General features: G+C 33.1%; 2 protein-coding genes across 2 annotated transcripts; both read right to left on the bottom strand.

Moving 5' to 3' along the window:
* Window positions 1-10,642: 10,642 nt before the first annotated feature.
* On the bottom strand, window positions 10,643-11,516 carry LOC108973394 (myb-like protein M). The gene has a single exon (XM_018940644.1). The coding sequence runs from the start codon at window positions 11,458-11,460 to the stop codon at window positions 10,879-10,881; it is 582 nt and encodes a 193-aa protein (XP_018796189.1). The 5' UTR covers window positions 11,461-11,516; the 3' UTR covers window positions 10,643-10,878.
* Window positions 11,517-11,624: 108 nt separating this feature from the next.
* LOC108973395 lies at window positions 11,625-24,097 on the bottom strand. The gene is made up of 4 exons (XM_018940645.1): window positions 24,005-24,097; window positions 20,502-20,833; window positions 13,288-13,410; window positions 11,625-11,823 (listed from the first exon to the last, which is right to left on the bottom strand). Exons 2-4 carry the CDS (start codon window positions 20,733-20,735, stop codon window positions 11,635-11,637), a joined length of 546 nt encoding a protein of 181 aa, XP_018796190.1. The 5' UTR covers window positions 20,736-20,833; window positions 24,005-24,097; the 3' UTR covers window positions 11,625-11,634.
* Window positions 24,098-24,313: the final 216 nt, after the last annotated feature.

Below are 24,313 nucleotides of genomic sequence, written 5' to 3'. Positions count from 1 at the left end.
ATGAGTTATTGTTCATAGAAATAATGTAATATCGGAAGAAATTGTTCAGATCGGTTCACTATAGCATATAGTTGCCATACAAACCGAACGATCGGAATCAAGGGTTTGTTATTCTGGCTAAAAAGATCTATTAAAATGTTTTCTTTTGGATGAATACCACTGGCCGGTTACATCTTTAGACTTACTTAAACACATAGTTACTAAAAGAAATGTACCTATGAAGAGTACAAGATGCGTTCCAAAGTAAACAGGACTTGTTGATTCTAGCGCACCTGGTGGCGCCATCTATATGTTAACTGGTACGATGTAATCTATATTTATTGTCCAGTGAGAATTTTATGACATTTCATTGATTAAAACTGAATTTATTGCGTTTTAATTGTCAGTATGTGTGTGTTATCGGTGCGGTGCGAAAATGAGCTCCCAACAAAGAGTCAACATTAAATTTTGTTTTAAAATTGGTAAAACTTTCATGGTGATGATAGCCTATCCCGGAGCAGAGCGCACAAGTGGTTGCAACGTTTTCAAAGTGGTCGTGAGGACATAAAAGACGATCAACATGTGGGCGAATCAAAATCCGTGATCTTCGGCAATTCCATCGACACTGTGCGTGAATTCATCAAAAATCAACCGAAATCATCAGTGAAATTCATGGAAATGGAATTGAACATCTCCAAAACATCGACTTATTGCATTTTGATCGAACATTTGGGCTTACGAAAGGTGTGTGCATGGTTTGTTCCGTACAAATTGACTGACGACCAAAAATTGCTCAGAATTCAATATTCGAAGGACGATTATTTTACCAAAAATCACATTTTAACCATTAGCCACTTCCCGTATTCATCTGATATGGTACCGTGCGGCTTTTTTCTTTTCGAAAAAATGCATTTGCCCATGAAATGAAAGCGTTATGCAGACGTAGAAGCCATTCAAAAGGCTTGCACCGGCATACTGGCGGCCATACCGGAAAAACGCTAAAACACTCATTCTACATGCTTTTGGACCGTGCAAAGAATTATATAGAAGCTTTCGTAAAGGTGTTAAAGATTGTTAGAATTTTCAAAGTATTTGCATTTTCTTAAAACATAAATATAAAAGCTTTCGATCAGAGCACAAGATTATCTATTAATGAAATTTTTATTTTCGACTGAATTTAGATGAATCTCAAATTATTAGTGATGGACACCGAAAAAAGCTTTGGTTGGAACTGTTGATGCAGTCAAAGCAGACATTACTTTAAAGATTATTAATGTTTTTCAAATTTCTGTGAAATCAATTCGAAACTTTATTTAAAGTCGTCTATTATAGTGTGTAACTTGTCGAAATCGGACTAAAACTACACCTARTTCCTATACAACACAATTTTAAATACCATCCGATTCTTTCACTTTCCAGTATTSAAATCAAGAGCGAAACAATCTATCCGGATAAATGTCTTTGAGATATGACGCCTTTTGACCAAAAATTGTCTAAGCCGGATTAAAAGTATTCACGTACCAAACTCCATTTCCTACTGCGAATTGCTTACCGAAAATATCGATCAACCTGTCAGATGTACTACTACTGAAGTTAAAAAAAAAAAAAAAATATGTTCCATGGATTAAAACCATGAAAGTTGCAAGAGTAAAAAATTTTCGATTGCATCCCAACTTAGCCTGTCTTGTTTTCGGTTAATTTTCTTGACCATAATAAACAAATCGTGAGATTTTTTAAGGGCGTTAGGGCCAGACATTTAGTCTCCAAAATTGTTGTCATATGACAAAATTATAGGCATATTACCAGATAAACTAAACTTTTCCCAATTCTAAAGATAATCTCAAAATTTTAGTCGATAGTACAAAAATTGTAAAAGTCATTTGTCTCGCAAATAGGAAAAAATAGGTTTGACAAAAATGCGTTTAAAGTTTCACATATAACTATAGCAGAGCCGGAAATGGGCGTACTGCATACACTTAAAGTCTTTTTTTTTTTTTTGATTTACTATATATAACTAAGAAGCAAAGACCTCCACTCCGTTGGAAGGACCAAGTGGAGAAGGATCTGACTTGGAATATCTAATTGGCGCCACGTAGCGAAAAGAGAAACGACTGGCGTGCTGTTGTGAACTCGGCTATAAGCGCGTAAGCGGTGACTACGCCAATTAAGAAGAAGAAGAACTATGAAGCATAGTTTATGCGAAAAAAATGATTTTTTGAAAATTCTATAGCAGTAAGCACCTTAAGTAAATGAAGTTCGTTGCTTAAGTCTTTTGATTATTTACTGATGGATGTGGCATTTGCAGGATCGAATGACGAAATTAAAACGGTAAAGGTAGTAATTTAAAAGTAAATTTATGGAATGGCTAAAAAAATCATTAATGTCAACAACATAAAAATTTTTAATTAAATTTTGTTTTAAAAACTCACGTTTACCCATTGATCGAACTAATAAATATTTAGTTTGTATACGTACTTTTGGGTGGCATATCAATTTAATTAGTTTAGAAATGTTTTTTTTTTTTTTGTTAAGAAATAAAGTTTTTTCAGAGTGATTATAGTTCGACAATTTTAATTTTTTAATTTGATAAAAAGATTATATTGACAATTTAGACATTATGCCGCCCATTATTGATTAAGATCTAGTTTTAATTCTTGATACTAACATCTGGCAATATTGACGCAAAATTATTTAAGAATTTTACAGTTTTTACATCATTATATATACAAATATACTCGATAATAAAATTTTCAAGTGTGTGAAAAACTATTAAAACAAGGATCAGACATCTTTCTTTACAACTTGATTTCACTGTTATCTAGCAGGTTTAAGTTGTTTAGGAACACTCCGTGGCAGTATGAGGATATTCCGTTACGCGATATCGGGGTAAAGTATAGATGAAATCGAATGACCATTACGCCTACTTCGCATCTATTTATTAAGTTTAAACTATTGCAAAACTAAAAATGTTAAATTAAACTGGAAAGATAATGCAGCAAACATTTGGGTCACTTGAAAAAATGGTACTTGAAGGATATGAAGCACAAATAGGGCTTATCTCATATGGCAACACCGATCCAAAAATTCCTTAAATAATGAATATGAAGATATCAGTGAATACGGCTAATTTAAACAACACATATACCTTAAAAAAATTTTCGTAAGAAATCTAATGGAATGGTTTCTGATAAATTTCATTACAAAGCATCCGTATTTATCCCTTATCTTTTATTTATACCTATTTTCCAATATTATAAGGAAGAAGAAAAAAAGTGAATGAAATGTTAATTGATATGTTTATTTATTTTATTAAAAGAAAATAACTAAATATTCACCTAGAGTCGTCCTTTTAAGTTACACTTTATGAATAATTTGCTACTAAGCTTCTTATAATTGTTTTATAATAACTTTTTGGACATCAAGACTTGCCGGAATAAGATATATGTATGTATGTATGTATGTATATATCGCTTATCTGTGCTCTGTCACTTTTATACATTTCGCTGTTAATCCAATTAATATGCTTATGACGTATAAGAAAACCTTAATAAGCAAATATTTCGTGGAATTTTAAAATTTATTCTGCCTCCTTGAAGCAAACGAAATCTCAAGCAAGATATCCATAAAAATTCATTTTCAGCTGTTTTAAATATATTATTGAACGATTTTATATTTCACGAGAAGAAAATATTGTACAAGAAAAACATGAAACTTTAATATACATATATAAGAGTTTCGGAACCGGTCGATAATGCCCAGAAATGTTTGCAGGTCGCAAACCGTATAAGCCGCTTGCCTTCAGTTCGGTACCGGCAAAGCCTGTTGTTGTGCATTAAAGGCAGCTGTTTTGTATTTTTCCTTTTTATACTTTTCAACTTCTTCGTCTTCGAAATGTGTTGAGTATGCGTAATAAAATTAAAAAAATTGAAAACAATGTTAAGTATTGTCAAAACATACAAAGTCCTTAAGTTTAGAAGATGTAGATATGTATTTGTATATTTATAGCTCTATGCAGGCTGATATTGCTCGCGAAACAAAGAAATATTTTAAACAGCGAAAATTCCTAGAAATATTTATAGCAAAATACCAAGATTATTCTTTGGAATATTTTCACAGAATTTATTTGTCAGCTTTGTCAATATTATTGATGCGTTGTTTCGTCGAATGAAACAATTGATAAGGTATCTTTGTGGAGGGCCTAAATACTAAAAAAATAAAGTGAGCTTTATCACGGGAAATACAGTTTCGAGTATGGTTCGCTATAAAAGATATCCTACTTTAATTGCAATAAAGAAAGGCACTTTCATAAGTTTCTTAATCTTCAATAACAAATGCTTGGTAATTTGACGATTTCCTCGAATCTTATCAAAAGATATAAACCTTGAGGTCTAAGCAAATGAAATAGTTTCCACAGACTTTTTTTTTTTTGTTTAAGTAATTTGTTTTGTTCGTCTATCACTAATACTATTTAAAAGTTATGCTCCATTTTTTTGTACCAGATCTAAAAATTTTCATTCATAGACCACTACTTCACACTACCAATTAAGAGGTTATATTGACTTGCAAGGGAGAAAAACATATTTACAGAAATTAATGTAACTTTATAATGGATGATATTCTGAGAGTTTAGATTACCTTAATCACATAGCTGATCTTTAGCAGCACTTCCAAAAAAAGTGTCTGCTTAAAATTACTTCAAATCCGCAAACTATCGATCGGAAGACTAGTAAAAATTTGATTTTTGAATAAAATTGCGGCTTTCCAAAAAAAAAAAATCAATTTCGTCAAAAATATTTACACTTCAGATTGGCTTAAAAATTTTAAATTATTATCAAAAACTTTCTTCCTTCGTTTATTAGCTGGCAATTTCAAGTCGATCAGTGCAGCCGCTTTGGAAAAACTTCTCGCACCCACACTGAAATCAGAGTTTCGATAAAAACTCGTTAAAAGTTTTGGGAGTCGATTACAAATTGCAAAAAATTCATACAAATACACCCATTTCTCCAAAACTATTTGCCAATTAACTTAAAATTTTCAAAAAAATCAAACACGAATAAAAACAAGAAAAAACGTTAACTTCGGCTGCACTGAAGCTTTATAGGTGCATTTCTTTTAGTAACTATGTGGTCAGTGTGTATGGAAGCTATATGTTATAGTAATCCGATCTAAACAATTTTTTCGAATATTATGTTATTATCTTAAGCATGCCTTAATCCATGTCAAATTTCGTGAAGATACCACGTCAAATGCGAAAGTTTTCCATACAAGCCCTTGATTCCGATCATTCGGTTTGTATGGCACTACATGCTATAGTGGGCCGATCTGAACAATTTCTTCCGATATTAAGTTATTTCTATGAAAAATAGCTCATACTAAATTTCATTTTACAAACTTCGTAGCAAACTTAATATATCCTGTTCAGGCTATAACAAGCGAACATTTTATACTCTTGCATTCAATCAGAAGGAACAAAATCAGCCTGATGCTCAAAARTCCTGATATGAGTGACATGGAAGTKAGGCCAAGTTTTCGCCCAATTGTATCTATATGAAACAATTTCTGTAATTTTCATTGAATTTACTCAAACATTGGTCGATATATCCAGTATAAAATCACCTGGATGTTCGAAAGTCCTTATATTAGGTATATGGGGGCTCAAGGAAGTATGGACCCGATTCAATCCATTTTTAAAACACGGAAGAACTATCTCTCTAAGACCGATATTTTCGGTCAAAAGTCAATTATAGATACTGGAGTCAACATATTCGGTACCTAAGGTATTGAACAGATTGGCTGGATTTGGAAATTTTTTGGTTATATTATGGAGTTTATTACTCTAAAAGATCTATTAATGCAAAATTTTATCCCGTTATATCAATTGCTTTCTGATTTCTATATTAGAATAGTCATTTACTGCCCATAAAAAGGGATTCTCCACTAGATACCTTCTTTATGTTTTAAAGTACTTGCAAAAAAAGGTTGTCATCGATTTGCGGACTTTGATCATAACTTCGCGTGGCGAGTATTTTGCCAGGTGATTTTGAGTTTGAACTCAGATGCCTTGACCTGACATACTTGACCTGGCTGCTAAGTGGCAAAATGTCAAGACTGAATTCGAAGGTGTTTTTAAAGATTACACATTTAATGATGTTGAGATATGTTCGTGAATGCTTTCAGTGATCAGGAGGCCTTTTCCTTTTTGAATTAAAAATTGCACTATAATATGATTTTAAACACTGAACAAATCTTCATACTTTCATAAAATTAAAATAAATTAATTAAACAATTTTATTAAATATAAAATAACATAAAACATAAATATAAATTAATTAAATATAATAAACGCTATATATTCTTTAATATAAGTTTTCCCTACAGGGCACATATGCATAATATTACATAATAACTGAAGCAATATTATTTTGTTCGGCATGCGGGCTTTGACTTCACTTATACCTTTTTCTTCATGCACACACGCATATATACATACATATGCACATATATATTTCTGGATGCTTTTGGGTATTATTTGTTTTGCTCAACTTGTTGAGCTCTTTTTGTTTGTGGCTTCACTACCCTACAATGGTCTATAGTTAACCCAAAAAAATGTGGGTGAACGTTGGACTATATACGCGCAAAGCCATGCATGTAAAACATATATCTTCGTTGCCCTCTCTATCTGCATTGGTGCATATAGAGCTTATACATAAATGTGTGTATGCGTGTAAACAGAGTTAGCCCACTACTCAATGAGTCGTTGCCGCAGTTTTGACACATTAGTGTAACTCATTTGAATTAGTATGATACACATGCGCAGTTGTGCAGTTAACGTGAACGCATTCACTACCGGTTTGTTGAAAGAGATACACACACTCCCGCGTATACATATACATATATTGCTATACCAATAGACTCCAATCACGTCGTTAAAATTTGTGTCACTTTTTAGTTAACCGAAGGTGTAGCAACCATAATACGGGCATTATGTATGCCTTCAGCTAATTAAGTGAGGCATAATAAGTTCATTAGCTGATAAATCACTTCGGTTATTTTTTGGGTTATCGCATTTGAAGTTTGGTGACGGCGGAGAATGTGAGCTTTGAACGTCCACCCACATTGTGCGCACTCGTTGCTAAATATTTTGAATCGTATGAGCACATACATATGTACATACATATGGTATGCTTTTATTGCAATTTTTATGTGTAAGCTTCATCTACTGAATAAGGTACTGGAATTTTTGCACACTCAATCTACTTCATTCATGTRTACATACATATATAGTATGTATACGATATCAATGTGCACCATATGCCCATATGCTACACATGCCAAAAGAGACGAACTTTTTTCCAGTATCGTATACATTTTTTTTTTTTTTTTTTTTGTTTACAAAATTCGGCTTGAATCACTCACTGAATGCTCTATTGGCAATACACTTTACATATTAGAAAATGCTTATATATAAAACATAATATATATAGCTATTAAATAATTTTTACTTTATTCTAACACAATTTGTAACAGTTTAGAGAATCTCTTAAAAATCTAAATTAATATCTAAAATTTTTTTTGGTTGCTCCTCTTACGTATTCAGAAAGTGTTGCTCCGGCGACTGTTGTTTGGTTTTTCGTGTTTTGACAACTGGAAATTGTTTAAACTGAGCGCGCTTACAAGTAGCTGAATTAAAAGAGCGTACATGAGTTGAGTTTTATGTTGGGCAAAATGTTTACTCAACAATTTATGAAAGAGCGCTAGTAAAGATCCACTGAGAGCAAATAGTAAAGTCGCTCTTTAACAACAAAAGCGATCAACTGTTTTAAGCATTTGATAAAGCTTTGTTATAGGAAAGCTTTATTGATTGTATGGCGCCTGAAAATATACATTTTGTCATTATTAATATTCATAATGGTATTTTAAAATAATTACAATTTTTTCTAAAATGTGTAGACGTTTCAAAATACCATTTCCCTTATATTTAAGCAAATTGAAAAAAAAAAATAAGTTGACATACAATTTTAACTCAGAACTTTGTAAAAATAAATTACAGTTTTCAAATTTGAAGGATACTTTGTGGATACATTTCTCTCATTTATTTTCTTTTATACTCTTGGAACATGTTGCTGGAGAGTAGAATAGATTTGCTCACATCCGGATGTTTGTTTGCATTAAGGGCTTTAAAAAATGTTTTTTTTTTGAGGATTTTTTTGGTAAGGAAAGAAATTAGTGATTAAAATTTCTAGGGTTTATAGCTATATGTCTAAACATCATTTACAAATTTTTGGATACGAAATACGGCAGAATATTAAAGCCTTTGGAAAGCATTTGCTAGCTGCATTTCGTATAGGCATTTGTCGGATGGCGAACAGAATGCAGGTCGCAATTTCCATCGAAAACAAAAAATTCAAAGAACTTCATATTTTTTAATATTTTATCTTCTAGTTAAAAAATTCTAAAAAAAAGGGTAAAATTTTAGAAATTTTTAAAATTGAAATGAATGGTTTTTGAGCAAAAAATTTTACTTAATGTTGTTTAAAAATATGTCCAAACTCGTCTTATCCTAGTTATTTTAGTTTTAATATAAGATAATTTAATCAGAAGGAAAATAAACTTTTATTAGTTTTTTTTCTATAAACTTTTATTAGTTTTTTTTCTATCCTGCCCGCTAATTAAGAAAAATTGTAAAAATGAAAAACCGATAAATCGCGCGTCAAAGTTTTCGCTTTCTGTCCAATCGCTCATATATCTGCTAGACGCTCGGTCACTATTTTCCTTCTAGCTTCGAAAATATTTAAAATTCCCATCTAAAACTTTAGGGACATATTCTTAGATTATTTTTAAAGAGATTTAAGCAAAAAAAAAAATTTGATTCTTCTAATTCAGGATCCCCCCTTAAGAAAGAATATCTGAAGTTTGAAAAATCTTGGAAAAGAGTGTCCGGCCCCGCCACTAGAAGGCATGATATAATATAGCTCACAAACTACTTAAGCTAAATCAACCAAATTTACTCAGTAAATTCTTTTCGATGACAATGTAAAAATGGGTAAAATCTGATTATAATGTAACTTACTCTCCACATAGTGACCCCAATATCGCCTACTTCTCAAATATACCACAAATTTAAATTCCAAAAGATTTTTTAGTACAAAATATATAAATGAAATACGCATTAAGACATTGCCATAAAACTTTCTACAAATAGTGTTCTGAGAACACGGCATTTTATGTAAATAAATTATCCAAATCGGAAGGTTAGCATCCAGATACCGAATATATGAACCACAGCGCATATAACTGATATTTTACTGAAAACACAGGACAACTATGAGATTTATTATTAAAATTAAATATTTTCCTTAGGTGTAAAATCGGGTCAAAAGTTCTCCCAGACGCTTTATACCATATTATCGAACTTCCGGTTGACTTTGTACGGTATACATCGTCAAATATGTCAGTTATCTTAATGAAATTCAGAAAGCATATTTTCTACCTACTGCATATTTATGTGCCTAAAATGGATAAAATCGAGCGAATATTTCTTCTAGTATTCTAAAAGTAATGTGGCCTGGCGCTAAATGTGAATGAAATCGGTCTAGTGCTAATTTAGGGTAGTTAAAAAGTTCGTTTCGTATTTCTTGTCAACTGCAACTATTTTTTTTTACTGTATTTATTTATATTTATAATGAACTCTAATGAGCCAAATATATAACATTTTGGTCGACCACTTTTTGCCATTTTTCCGCTATAGATATTTTTCTGTCAGTACAAAACTTTTCTGGTTTCTCGGTGAAAAAATTCCGAGCTAACTTTACTCTAGGGAGTTCGGCATTGACCGAAACAAATAATGGTCCGATGGTGCAAAGTCACGGCTATATGGTTGAAGCATTAAAACTTCCCAGCCAAGCTCTCTCAGTTTTTGCCGAGTCACGGAAGACGAAGCCCTTTCTGTTGATAAGTTCTGGCCATTTTTTTCGATTGCTTGCAGTCATCAGTTGCTGACAGTAAAATGTAGAATCAATAGTTCGACCAGGCTGCAGCAACTCATAGTGGATGATTCCTTTCCAATGTCATAAAACACTCAGCATAACCTTTCGAGGCGTCACATTTGATCCACTTTTCGTCTCTTTTTACCATTGGCTTCAGAAAAGGTTCAATTTCATTGCGTTTGAGCAAAAAAWTGCAGATGTTAATTCCGTCCATTAAATTTTTCACAGACAATTCAATTAAGTTTTTTGTAGCCAGCCATTTTTAATCGGTTCAAAACCATTTGATGATAAATGCTAAGTTCCTTCCCGATGTCATAGCTGCTTATGCGACTGCAACGACATCTATTCACAAAATACGAAAAGACTTTTTCGACTACCCAATATATAGATTTCAGTTTTTTGGTTCTAACTAAAACCGATCATTTTACTTCTAAATTAATATAAACAAAATATTGAATTTAAACCTAAGCAAAAATAGTTTGTATAAAAAAAAACATTTATTTTTTATTTCCAACACATTTTAAATAAACAATGATTTTGAAAATAATTATTCAACAAATATAAAAAACAAGTATAAAAATTTTACAACTTAAAACTAGGAAGTTTTTCACTTAAACAGGAAAACAATCAATAAGAATACAAAAATATAAAAAAAAAACAATAAAACCATGGAACAAAATAAGAATTTCGTGTGAAAACTACTCGAAGTAAAAACTTATCAGCTATATCCACTCAGGTAAATAACAAACAAAGCTAATTGAGAACACTGGGAGCATGAAGGGTCTGAATAGCTGAAAATTGCTACCGACACGCCAATAATTGCCAGCACCAAAGCCATCGTTACATCGTCACAGCGTCAAAGCAAGATCATCAAGTTCATCATTTAGCGAAGCTAACGTTTGCAGCGACACATTTATTCGATGGCCTCGATTATTTCATACTCATCATCCAGCGAATGGTCATAGTCGATGTTGTATTTGTTTTTGATTTTACTCTTGTAGTCTTTAAGTTCATCGTTATCCAGATTATTGGCATTGGTTGATGTGCTTTTATTTCTACTCTGCTTACTCTGTGCATTATTGTTGTGGCTGTGGCTATTGCTGTTGTTGCTATGATTTCGACTGCGTTCATTGGTACCACCAATTTGATTTGATATACTATAGCCGATGTTATTCTTATTCTTATTACTATTACTGCTATTGCTCTTATATTGATAATTATGGTTGTTGCTATTGCTGTTACTATATTTATTACCGCCATCCGAGTAAGTATTGCCATTAATTTGTGAGTATTTCATGTTGCCTCTAAAACTACTTTTTGGTAAATTATGAGTGGTCAGCAAAGAATTCTGCTGTGATTGTTGCTGGTGTTGTGATTGTGGTTGGCGCTGTTGCTGTTGTTGTTTATTGAACCGCGTTTGTTTTTGCCCATATTCTGATATGGTTAGCTCACTCAAGCCATTAATTTCACGCGCATCATAATAGGCATCTTCCATTTGAAATTCTTTTGGTTTTCTTTGTCTTTGTTGTTGTTGTTGTGCATACCGCAGTTGTTGCTGTCGTTGATGTTGTTTCGCTTGCTGCTGCTGCTGCTGCTGTGTTTGATATTGATAATTTTGTTTTGGTTGGCTCAATAAACTGGTTTGATTTATGGCTTGAGTGGCCTTATATCAGAGGTTCTGTTCGGGATTCGGTTCGGTGGTACGGTATAGTTCATCGTTGTTTTTGTACAATTGTTCTGCCACTGGGCAATTGACATTCGTCCACCAATCACATACACGTACAGCTTGATTGAAAACGGTACCGTTGGGGCATATGAATGAGTATTGATGACCCGAATGCAGGCACCAATGCCAGACCTAAATGATTAAATGCAAGAAAAGTTAAAATTATTCGAATACTAGGAAATAAATAATTCGTTGACATTTACTGGTACTGGCAGACAATACAATAAAATCTATATTACAAATGTAAATCAGTATTTCAGTTTGTGTTTATGTATAGTGATATGGAATTTCTGAGCCCTTTTTAAAGATTAGCTAACATTATTAGCGTGTTGTGGTTATTTGTATACCCTAATGACTTGTCTTTTTACCACATATAATTTAAAGTTTCCAATAAAATATTTCATAATTTATCATTAGCGCATTCAGAAAATTTTGTACCTATATGTCATTTATGTTAGGATTGTTTACAGTGGTTACAAAAATGCAACTTACAAATAAAATGTAGAATATTAATGCGAGATTATTTTTTAAAAATGTCCAAGTATATCACTCAGTGAAAGTGTCTCTATAAACAATCATCATAATTTACTTATGAAGGTGTTTACATTCAGATATGGAGATATTTTGGGTATGAGACGCGTGTGACTGGTCCCGAAAAGGCTGATTTTTTTTTTTCAGAAAAACCGTAAAGAGGTCTCTTTGATGTCCAAAGATCGTACGAATTCCGATCCCACATTCATGGAAAGCATTATAGCTGCCGTTAAGACATGGGTTTCAGAGTTTGACATGCAAACAAGTCAACAATCATCATAATGGAGGGAAAAATCGAGTAGAAATCMAAAAAACGCCAATGTGGCTCAAAAATTAATGTGATTTTCATTSCTTTTTTCGATATTCRCAGTTTGGTGCATCATAAATYTGWTCCAGGGGGAMAGATTGTCAATAAGGAGTTCTRTTTGGCTGTATYCATCGAAAACGGCCATAATTGTGGAAAAACAATTCATGGSTTTTTCACAATGACAATATACCATCGCATCAATTGTTATGATTGTGACYRAATTTAATKCCAAAACGCAATGAAAAYCATCGATCAACCACCGTATTCACCATATTTGGCTCCAGGTGATTTTTTCTTGATCCCCAAATTGAAATTGGCGCTCCATAGAACCCGTTTWCAGTCGATCGAAGAGATAAAACGCTGAAGGAGTTCAAGGCCAACGCAAAAAGTGCTTATGAATGGTGTTTCGGTGACTGGAAAAATCGTTGGCATAGGTGTATTACATCTGGTGGGRATTACTTTKAAGGCGRYAAAAAAAAAAWAAATATYGATGAATARTTAATTATTTAGCGGTTTATTTCMATTTTTCGGGTATTCTATTATCACTATGTACATGACATATGATCGAGTATGAAATATAATCGATARTGTCGATAATTATATTAGACAGACCGAACTAGTTTCAAACTCTATCTTTAAGGGTTAATTTCGTTATTAAGAAACCTGAGCAATCAAAATTACAGCACAGAATACAATTTTCATTCGAGGTACATGAGAGTTGTAGTATATATTAGTATTCAGCAAAAAATTTCACAAACCTGACAACGCGTCTCCGTATCWGCATAATAACCTGGCAGTCGATTTCTACATTTGAATGAAAGTCCTTTGGGTACCGATTCATAGGCAGGATAATCAACGCCTGCTGTATAGCCGTCAACTTGCTGTAAAAAGAAAAATTAGATACGGATGATAATTTTATAAAACAAAAACATACGAACATTGCATAATTTTTTTTTTTTTGAAGTATTAGTAAGCCTGACTTTTATGATGCAGCACATATGAAGTGTAAGTGTACAAAGAGTGGAAATAATAAAATTGCTTAACATCGTTAAAAACGACCTTCAATAGAAAAATKTTTGCATGTACGCAACAACACAAAATCTGCATGGAAGCCTAAAATATCGGTATCTACACAAATGTGTTGTTACATCTGCTCATCTGCATATTCACAAGCCCAACAGAACACTTCCAATGTGATGGATTCGTCGGCGCTAATATTTGACTTTACATGACAAAAACTGAGCAACAAAAACAATGTGCTTTACGCTATACAATAACAATATCACAGATAAAAAAAAATATTTAGATGTAYAAAATTGTATATGTATATAAATGCATGTATGCACATAGGCCTGACACCTAGTATATACACAAGTTAGTASTGTAAAATAGAATTTCAAATTGGATGCGAAGAACAAAAGAAAAAATATTTATTCATATATGTATGYATGTAGTAGTATTACATTCGTAAGCATACATAAATATATGCAATTTAATATGAGTAAATGAGCGTAAAATCAAAACATAAACATGCAAATAATTTATGTTAACTAACACTAACCGCGAACTATTCCATTTTGGCATAGCAGTAGTCTTTGTCTTTTCACGCCATTTTTTTCTTGAATGCACTGCTGTCTTGCAGTTGAGCTTGTGTAAGGGTTATTGCCATGAAGTTTCAAAGTTTAWAACCGAGTACAAATTATTATCGAATTTTGAATAGAAATTGTTTCACGTCAGATATACTTGCGTATATTTGACATGCCGACCTAGAGGTGCCGACCGGTATTTTAACCTACGTACCGTACGATGGGTATATGTGCTATTCTCACCTATGAAAATAATAACTTATTAGAGGATGGTGACACGCCCACTTTAAAAAATGTTAACCCACATGTGCTCTTTGAAATTGTCTTCTTTTTATTTAGGTGCTCAGTTATGACACTTTGTAGGTTTTCGGTGGCATGCTGCTTGGATCCCCTTTCAKCGGCCTTTTCAGGCAAGGAAACAGAAAAAGTTCGGTGGGCCACATCTGGGCTGTAGGGCGGCTGTGGAAGCTTTGGGCTTTGTGAGCCGGTGCATTGTCGTGGTACAACTTCCAATCGGCTGCWTTGTCTYRTCGGACCCGATTGACCCTTCGTTTGAGTCTCTTAAGGAGTTCCACGTAAAATTTGGCGTTGACGGTTTGTCCAAGAGGAACAAACGACAACTGACCGCCGCTCGTTTGTTAGCTAGGAACAATTTCTACCGAATATAGTCGCGGCGGAAGAAATTCAATCCTTTTACTTTTCGGACAACCCCTGTATCTCTATTAGTTTTAGGTGAATATTACGACCATCAGGGGAACAAAACTCTTATACTCTGTAGCAACATGTTGCAAAACTATAAAAATCATTTAAAATTGTAATTTTTTATACCTCTTACTTGAGGGTCTCTCTCTTATCTAATTCAGTTGAATAACTTTATTATTGCATGCCAAGTAAAATTTAAAAATAGAGTATATCTCAAAGTTAGCGAAAAAAGAAGTCGACAATTGAAGATGACTTTCGATTTTTTAGGTCGGYAGTGCATTGCGGAGTATTTCAAAGCTTAGTTATGCAATATGTATTCAAAAGTTGTCTCAAGTCCATACCAACCCACCAAAGCTGTAAGCTCCGGTTTAAGTTTTTTTTTTTCTGCACTAGACGTTGCACATCTAGCTCATTTACTACATGAGTTCCCAATGATAATTGTAATATCTGAACAATGCAACTGGAGCTGTCAATCATTTGCGTATGAAACCATGAAAGGCAAACAATTAGAAGTGACAACAAATAACCAACAATTTCAGTGTGTGTACGTATGTGCCATTTATAGGTGGGCAAAAGTCTTTTGACATATTATGGGATGAGCTTGCTTAAATTTAAGTATAATAAATATATTATTCAAGTCAGATTATCAGAAATTATGAAGGATTTGCTTTAAATAATCTAAGATCTATCAAAACTGAAGAAATATAATATATAAAGAGTATCTTACCACTGGTTTGTACTCTATGGATAGCAACAAACAAAACATTTTAAAATTGTTTACAAATTGGCTGAAGAGACTAATTGTTTTTGGTTTAATGATTTTTTGTTTAACTTATAAGTGAGTTTCTGCCCTCTTCGCAAATCTCCAGTTATTATCCTCCGHAGGGACACTGTGCTTTTATATTGAATAACTATGCAGTTGTTCATTATTTTTGCCATTCCATTATCAGGTAACAAGTGTCCATTTTCAAACATACCAAATTGTAATCCCTAGAAGACTATTCAAATGGTATGCAATCAGCCTGGTTCGACTCTCTAAAACTTAAACAATGGTAGGTGAAATTTTCGACAAAAAATATTATTACTATTGTACCATCTGATCAAATTTGACGCGGACTGGTACATTTAAAGTGCGCTTGCGAACAAATCGATATATGTATATTTTTTCTAGAACATTTTTTTATGTTCATTCAATGGTTGATCTCCATATCTCAAAACAGTTTGCAATAACTTATTACCATGGAAAAAATTGAACAAAATTCGCTGAAAGCACTGAGGCTTAAGCATTGACATGTTTTCTCAATGAAGCCTATTTTTAATTTGGCTTATAATATTGTATATATAAGTTTTCATATCAACAGATTAATGACATTAAATAGCTTTAAGACTATAATTATGAAAATATTTTGGAGCTATAAAAAATGTGGAGCATTATGCTAAAAATAGGACGAAATCTAGCTCTAAAAGGGAAGAAGTTGATGTAATAGAGGTGGTCAACATTGGGAACACGCTTCTACAGAAGCATGATAAAGAAAACCAAAACCCGATGAAATGAACTATGAGCGTGTAAAACTACATGTGCAAAACTGAGACTGTAAAWATATGACCTCCTCTTGAACCTAGCAAATGGTATCGCAAAGAAGCAAAACTGGTCCACGAGTGGATTATTGRCCTACCAGATTAACMTAACCTAACCKAACCTACTAGWGGAARMTAATACTGTTCGTTTGTAAATGTTAAGGAAATAGAGTACATATTTATAAGTGGAGCGGAATTAAACTTGTATTCGATCAAGGAAATTCAGAATCTTACAACAAAGTCAAACCAACAACAGATTAACGATGTTACAATCACGCCCTAAAAATATACATWTATTCTAAAGGGGTAATTTTTCTTTTCTTTTTTTGAAAAATAACTATTATTCGTGTCAATCGAATATATACATGACCCAACGCAATTCAAGTTTATATTTACATAAAACGTATGTTCTAATCTTGAAACGGAAACACCTTACTAATAATTTTAGTGAAAAATATACTGTACTGTAGAAATGGATTTTGCTAAAGTTGTAAATGAAACGAATTACAGTTAATTACAGGCAATTGCCTCACTCTACGTAATTTCACAGTATGGCCCGACAAAATTGCATCAAGGCTAATTGAGTAATGAATGGAAGAGTCGGTGTATAAGCACTTGGATGAAAAATTAGCCGCAACAACGCGCCACTAACAACWACAGCGACGATACGCCCATTTCGACCACTCGACGCATTCAATGTTGCAAGTGCAACGACAATGTGGACGGCGCAATAAAAACAAACACCCCCACTGCCGCAGAACAGCAAAGCAGAAGAYACACTCGAAAGCCATAAAAACATGCTATTGTATGAAAAGTATTAGCAAATACCTTGCAACATTTCAAAATCACTTGCATCTTCTCTTCGCTTGCAATATTGCACGAATGCAGCTTATTTCCTTTTGTAATTGTTGCTGGTGGCTAGTGTGATTGTTGTTGACGCTTTTTATACAASTCTTTTTCGTTTGCCGCTTGTGAGTGATTTCAGTTTCTTCGTGATGTTGCGGTTACTTTATAGTTGTACTTTTTTTCTTTTGTAATTTTCTTTAATTTTTTTCGTGTCTTTTTCCTTGCTCTTGTTATTGTTGCGGCCGTTGCGGCTGTTCATATTCATTAAAGCTATTAGTGTTGCAGTAGTGATGATCGCAACTATGCGTGGGAGTTCAGCAGGCGATGATTATCACTCAAACAAGAGACAAAAGAGGCAAATTTGTGCAATCACTTAAGACATGTGTACACATATGAGAGTGTGGCCTATGAGCATATGGGTGAAACCAGGTGATAAAATCCTGTAGTCAAACATATTTTGGATTAGTAAGGGAATTGATTTGAAAATGTTCCTCTCAGAAAATAAGATATATTTAAGAAATGTGACATGACTAAATCGACTTCGCTCGACTTCGCTCGATATTCTGCTCATTTATAGGTGCTATATAATATTTATAGTTGTTCCAAACTGCTAATAATTGTTTCTAGATCTASTTATATATCGTCACCKGAAATRCAAAATAACTTATCATCAAAAAATTCGAAATTGAGTTACTCTTACTGATTACGCTTCACTACCYCAAATTACAGGATATTAYATATGTTCAACATTTTCAGGTTCTGTGGTCAGATATAAACCAGTTYGAAAAAACTTCTAAAAACAACATTGCTATCGAAATATTAATTAAATTTTATCTGAGACATCACTAAAGCAAACTATATATTTTAAAACTAGTTTTAGTTACTATGTAACCAGTTATAGAAACTAAATGCATTTCATGTCGCCATAAACAGTTTTAAACCAACACCGGCTAAGGTGTTTTGCGCACCAAACAAAGACGGACTAACTATGTTTACCGTATTAAGTTATCAATGTTGACAGTTTTGGCGTAATTGTTGCATTCATGCATTTTCCCAGGCGTAAAGCACATGTACAAATCGGACTACATATTAACACTATGAATGGGCTAATTTGAAGCAAATGTAAGCAAAAGAGTTTGGTTGAAAGGGAATGTGGTTACACACATGTTTCGCAGTTTCGTGCGGTATTTTTGCATTTTTCTTATGATATATAAAATTTTTATGAATAATAATATAGAAATTATGACAGGCGAGACTGTGTAAATCGAATATGYATGCAAGTTAGTAATATTAGTCAAAATAATGATAAAATAACTTTTTCGAAAGCTATTGTTATTAATTTTTATGTAAAGGATTCTTAAGAAATATTGACATTCCATTATTCCAGTAAAAAACGATTGAAAAATTGAAGGTAAACAAATTTCTTGAGCTTAAGGAGAACTCTATTTTTCAGAAAATATGGAGGCTAAAGTCGTAGCTGTAGAAGAATTCATACCAACTGAACAAATTTAACACGGAACGAGTCTGTAAAATTGGTACATAATTTTTTAGATTCGTGGATAGCAAAGTTTGATCAYCGTATGTCAACTAGTGCGAATCTAGCAGATTTTTGTTTTTGACAGTTGAAAAACGGCTACAGATATCATTGAAAATGTTACCGAAATGTTTTGASCACTCTACTTTATTAGGATTAAGTATTTTAAGGCGCAAGTATTGAAAAAAGATTTCATACCAGATAAGACGAATGACAAAACTTTCAGAATTTGTTTAAAAATCTTGGTATTACAGATATGCTAATTCAAATCTCCYTAAAGGAGTAATGTTAAAAGCTTCCAATGACAAATTTAAACAGATTGTTTTAAGATACAAACGCTACTTTGAAGGGAATGGACCCATATTAGTCCAAAATAACATGCTCGAATACGACAACGCATAGCTGCGGAAGAGCTTTGTAACTACAAGCGGAGTTATGCTATCTACTAGGTCTATGCAACATCTTCATTATCTGTTTTGTCTTCCATAGAAACTTAAATGGTAATAAAAGAGCTGACGAAGTAATTAAGACTACAGGATATTTTGATATGAGCAACAACTTGAGAAGTGAACACAAAGGACTTCGAACCGATCACCTTGGATATTTGACCCAGTTGGTTTCACTATTTGGACTATTTTTAAGCGTACTAAACCTACAAAAAGTACAATGATAACAAGTAATCATTCATTTGGTGAACACTCCATTTATCACCCAACSACATCTCTTGCTTTGATAGTGCTCACATGGTCAACATAAGGTTCAACCAATTTCGTGACAAAAAACCAAACCAAATCTTTGCTTCCAAAACTTTATGAATAAGTCTACACCATTTTTATAATTAAAACATACATATTTACCTACTACGACTTATAGGTACTTGCATTTTCCCTTTCATAAAGATTTTTTTGCGCTCTAAGATGATAATCGATAAATCAGTTATCGACGTCAAGTGTCAAATTGCATAAGTTATTATTAAATGAAAATAATAAATGAAAAAAAAAATTGTTAAATAATCTATTGAATGGCCTTCAACAAACCGCCGCCAAACACAATAACAACAAAATATCGTACTTTAAAAAGGCAAAATACAAGTGCTCATCATTTGATATGCTACTCATACTTGGTTGGTTGTTGCTTTCGTACCGAGGGAAATGATCGGAACACAATGGAATTAAATTGAAATCGTGAATGTTGGTCGTTCATTCGATCAATTGCGCCAAATTGGAGCTGCACGGATGAATAGCAGAGTAACCGAGAGTGAATCTTTGCAATCAACTTTAAGAGGTGATTGGCAAATAAAAACAGGCGCACAATACAGCAGACAGACGGCTGGCGGGTTAAACCGCGGCATACATAAATACATATTACATATACATGCATATGCATATATATGTGTATGTTGCAAAGGGACTCATCGGCGCATCAGTTGATGGTACTAAGCGAATGAAGATATACTTATTTGTAGATGTGTTCGTGCTTGGTGATTGTGATGCGCTGATCTGTTGCACTGACGTTGCGATGGATGCGCAAACTCACTTTCACACGCGAATGCAAGCCACAAATGGCTACAACAAAACAAAAAACAAAAACGTGTGGGATGGCGAGGGCAGTTGCGATTTAATAATCAACAGTATATACATATATGTATGTTTCTGTATCAGTAAGTGTATGTATCAACTATTCACATGGAAAAAATTTTGGTGTGTTTTSTTTATAATTCACTTACCCCACTGACACAAATCGCAGTACAAAGTAATCCAAAAATAATAACAACCATTGAAATTGCAACGGTTTGCAGCTGAAACGGTGTTGTTCCCAAATGAAGATGCAACCGATGTGAATAATTCGAATTTTGTTTTTGTTGATGTTGATGTTGCTGTTGTTGATTTTCTTCTTCTTGTTTACATTGCTGTTTTTGAGTCATCTTTGTTGCCATTGTTGATTTTGTTTTTATGGCCATTGGTAGTGGGTATGTGGTAATATGTATGTGTGTATCCCAGCTACGGAGCGTGGAGCGTGGAGCGTATACGTAATTTATTTTGAATGGTATTCACTTATCTACAACGACCAGAACAAGGAAAATGAGTAAAATAGTAAAGAAGTAAAGAAGTAAAACAAAAACTTCTTATTTATGCATGCAAATTGCAAATATAATATGTTTCAATAAATGATTTCAATTGAGTTTTGAAAAAGCGTGAAACATTGTCTTAAAAATAGTAGGAGTTTAAAATGTGTCATATCAAAGCAGAACCATCATATAGAATTATATACATATATTACAAATATAAAACCGAATTGTAATTATTTTTTAATTTTCTCTTACAATGACTTTTTTATCATATGTAATATTATTTTAGTYATTTTTAAGATTCACCTATCAATGACTGTCCATATAAAATACTCTAGAAAATTACTCAAACAAAAATTTTATTTTAGATATTTTATATATAACATAAGTACGGAAAAGCTTAGAGTTAATTAGTTTTATAACTGTATTTTATTTGCCCTCAGTGAAAATTCTATTAAAATCAACTTCAAATCTTACATAAACTTAGCCAAAGAGGCTAAATTTAATATAATGAGTTGATGTGCAAACCGCAAAACAGAAGATCGCAATTGCTGATATTAGGGATATCGATTTATAACCAAGGGTTAGGCCAACCCTGCAATCATGTTCAGCAGTAAATCATTAATATAATAAAGTTTTTTAGAATAAYGRAAATTATATTATATGTGATATATASRTTAGGTTGATTAGATGGCTGAACGTAGATCGCACGTGGACTGCTTTGTGAAGCCATAGAAAAGAAGAAATTCTGTTTTCGAGCTTATAAATTAGCAAAACGTTTTGTAGCCAATACAAATTTGCACAGGCATTTCATTTCAACTMCCGCCAGTTCGGTGGGATGTCTGATGTTATGCGGTCTCAAATGTTTAAGTCTTGAACTTTCAAACGCGGGACAGTTAAGAAGGAAGTGTTGAGTTGTTTCCACTTCATTTTCTTCCATACTGCTTYTGCAAATGACGTCTGGTAATTTAGCAACCCAACCTTACAGCACAGGCGCCAATACGGCAACATTCTGTTAAAAGCSCCACAACTAGGAAGAGGCTTACTTTGGGCATATATATCACTAGATCTCCTATAATCAATCTCGGGCTAAAAGGTTTTTGCCATGAGCCTTCCGGAGCGTGGCCCATCTTCGGCCACCTCTACACCAGAACGAAAACGTTGAAACCATCGTTGTGCGGTGGAAATGGAAACTGTATCGGGTCCATAACTACACAAATTTTATTGGCGGCTTGAAATGCATTTTTGCCTTTATCGTAGTAGTACTGTAAAATATGGCGTATTTTCTCTTTATTTTGCTCCATGTTTGCGACGCTATAATTGACGAACGACTTAAAAGAAACGACAATCAATCAAACACATATTAGCGCGTGAAATGGGCTTTGCAAAAAGGTATAGCATGATCCGATGCGACGAGAACTACGCGTTCTCAGCGCCAACTAGCGAAAATACCGCAAGACTTTTTTGACAATCTAATATTATATTATATAAAGGAGTGGTTGCATTCCGATTTCACACATTTTCGTAATGTYCTATGGGAATGTCAAAATAATCCTTTGTACCAGATTTAGTGAAATTGGTGTATTAGGTCCAGAATTATGTGATTTTACTTAAAGGTAGGCGGTGCCATGCTCATTGTACRATTTTGTCACCGACTTCTATTAAACACTCTTGTACCATCATGCGTGAAATTTTTAATGTCTCTGACGCATTTAGTTATTGATTATATCGCACTTTTAGTAGTTTTTAACATAACCGTTATATGATCAGTGGGCCGGGTTATCATCGGATTTCAGATATTTTCACACTATCGTAAGAGGTGTCGAAAGAATTTATCCTGTGCAAATTTGGGAGATATAGCTTAATGGATTGGTAAGTATTCGTATATACATTGAAATTATTAAATGACGTGACCACGCCTATTCTTTCAAAATTTTCAATATTACAGATGCCCCGCCCTAAGGGCATTTTTTGTACCAAATAACAGTCTTATATCCTATTGTGGAGCTTAGTTTTGCCAATTTATAGATTTCTAATAATTTGCGTTTTGTGGGCGCGCCAAAGGTCCAATTACCTCCATCTGCAATACCAATACTTTCTTATAGTGTCAAAAAACATGTGTACCAAGTTTTTTTAAGATATCTGAATTTTTACTCTGAGTATAGCTTGCACAGACGGACGGACGGACAGACAAACATAAATATATCTCGATTTTATTTAGGTGATACAAACAATCTTTAGATGAACAAAACTATTATACSCTGTAGCAACAWGTTGCAAGAATATAAAAATGGTTAAATTACCACATCCTCCTAATATGAATGCATTTGTATATCGTCACCTAAATGCAAAATAACGAAACATCACTTTCATAAGTGAAAGAAAAAAAGATATAATAGAAACCACTCACATTGAAACAAAATGTATAGTATATATTGGTTATATATTGGACACTGGACAGCGGAGGCTTAAAAGTTAATGATACATACATGTAATATGATGTAGTGAATCRTAAGCAATGAAAAACTCAATTTAGAATTTTTTGTTATAAGTTGTTTTGCATTTTAAGTGACGGTAAAATATATTGACTTTTTCTTATCACTTCAGTATATACATTAATGGAAAGTATCACACTTTCAAGTCCACAGCCTTCCAAACAAATCAAAAGCAACTGAAAAAAATTGAAGTTGTGTTCTGAGTTCTAATTAAAAAATCTATAGAGATATAGGAAATATATTTCCATTACTTGTAGAACCAAAGATCAAATTTGTTTGTTTCTCAAAAAAATTGTCTTTTACTCTTTTGCTATTAAAAAATCAACGATTTCTCAACAATTGTTCTCCTCAAACACGTTCTAATCAACCGGAATTAATATAATTAATATTAGATAACAACAGCCRTTAGTGAGGAACAATATAGCAAAGTACTATATTCATTAAAATTCTTAACACAGTTTCGTATGTTCTTGATGCGTTTATGTTTCGATATTAATTAAGAATATTGTTCCATAATTTAACACAAATCAGTTGTAAGCATAAATGTTAAATATTTCACACTTTTTCTTTAATTTAAAAGAAATCGGTATTTGTAAATATTTTTTTTAAATACTTTTCACGTTCTTAAAATCACTTAAATACAAAAAAAACTGTATCTTTACGCACTTTCCAATTAACACGCCTACACTTGATATTAACGCGACTATGTCAAAAGGGGGAGAATATGCGAATGCGCGTTTACACGTGCGACTCTGCCGCTWGTCGAGATGCGAAAGTTAAAAAAATCGTGCAAACAATTTTATTTTATACCTCAACCAAGTGTTCAAGCATTGCCGCGCCAAACGTAYGTACAGCACCGAAGCGATGCGCTTTGCGCGATGAGTGCGCAAAATCCAAAATCCAAAAGGCATCATCGTCATCATCAWCAGCAGCAGCAGCAACAAGCTCAACAACAAACACAAAGGCACAGCAACA

This window comes from Bactrocera latifrons, unplaced genomic scaffold (assembly GCF_001853355.1).
Source record: "Bactrocera latifrons isolate USDA-ARS-PBARC rearing strain unplaced genomic scaffold, ASM185335v1 scaffold_474, whole genome shotgun sequence".
NCBI classification, from domain to species: Eukaryota; Metazoa; Arthropoda; class Insecta; order Diptera; family Tephritidae; genus Bactrocera; species Bactrocera latifrons.
The sequence above is the reverse complement of the archived record's forward strand: the minus strand, read 5'-3'. Positions and strand labels throughout refer to the sequence as shown.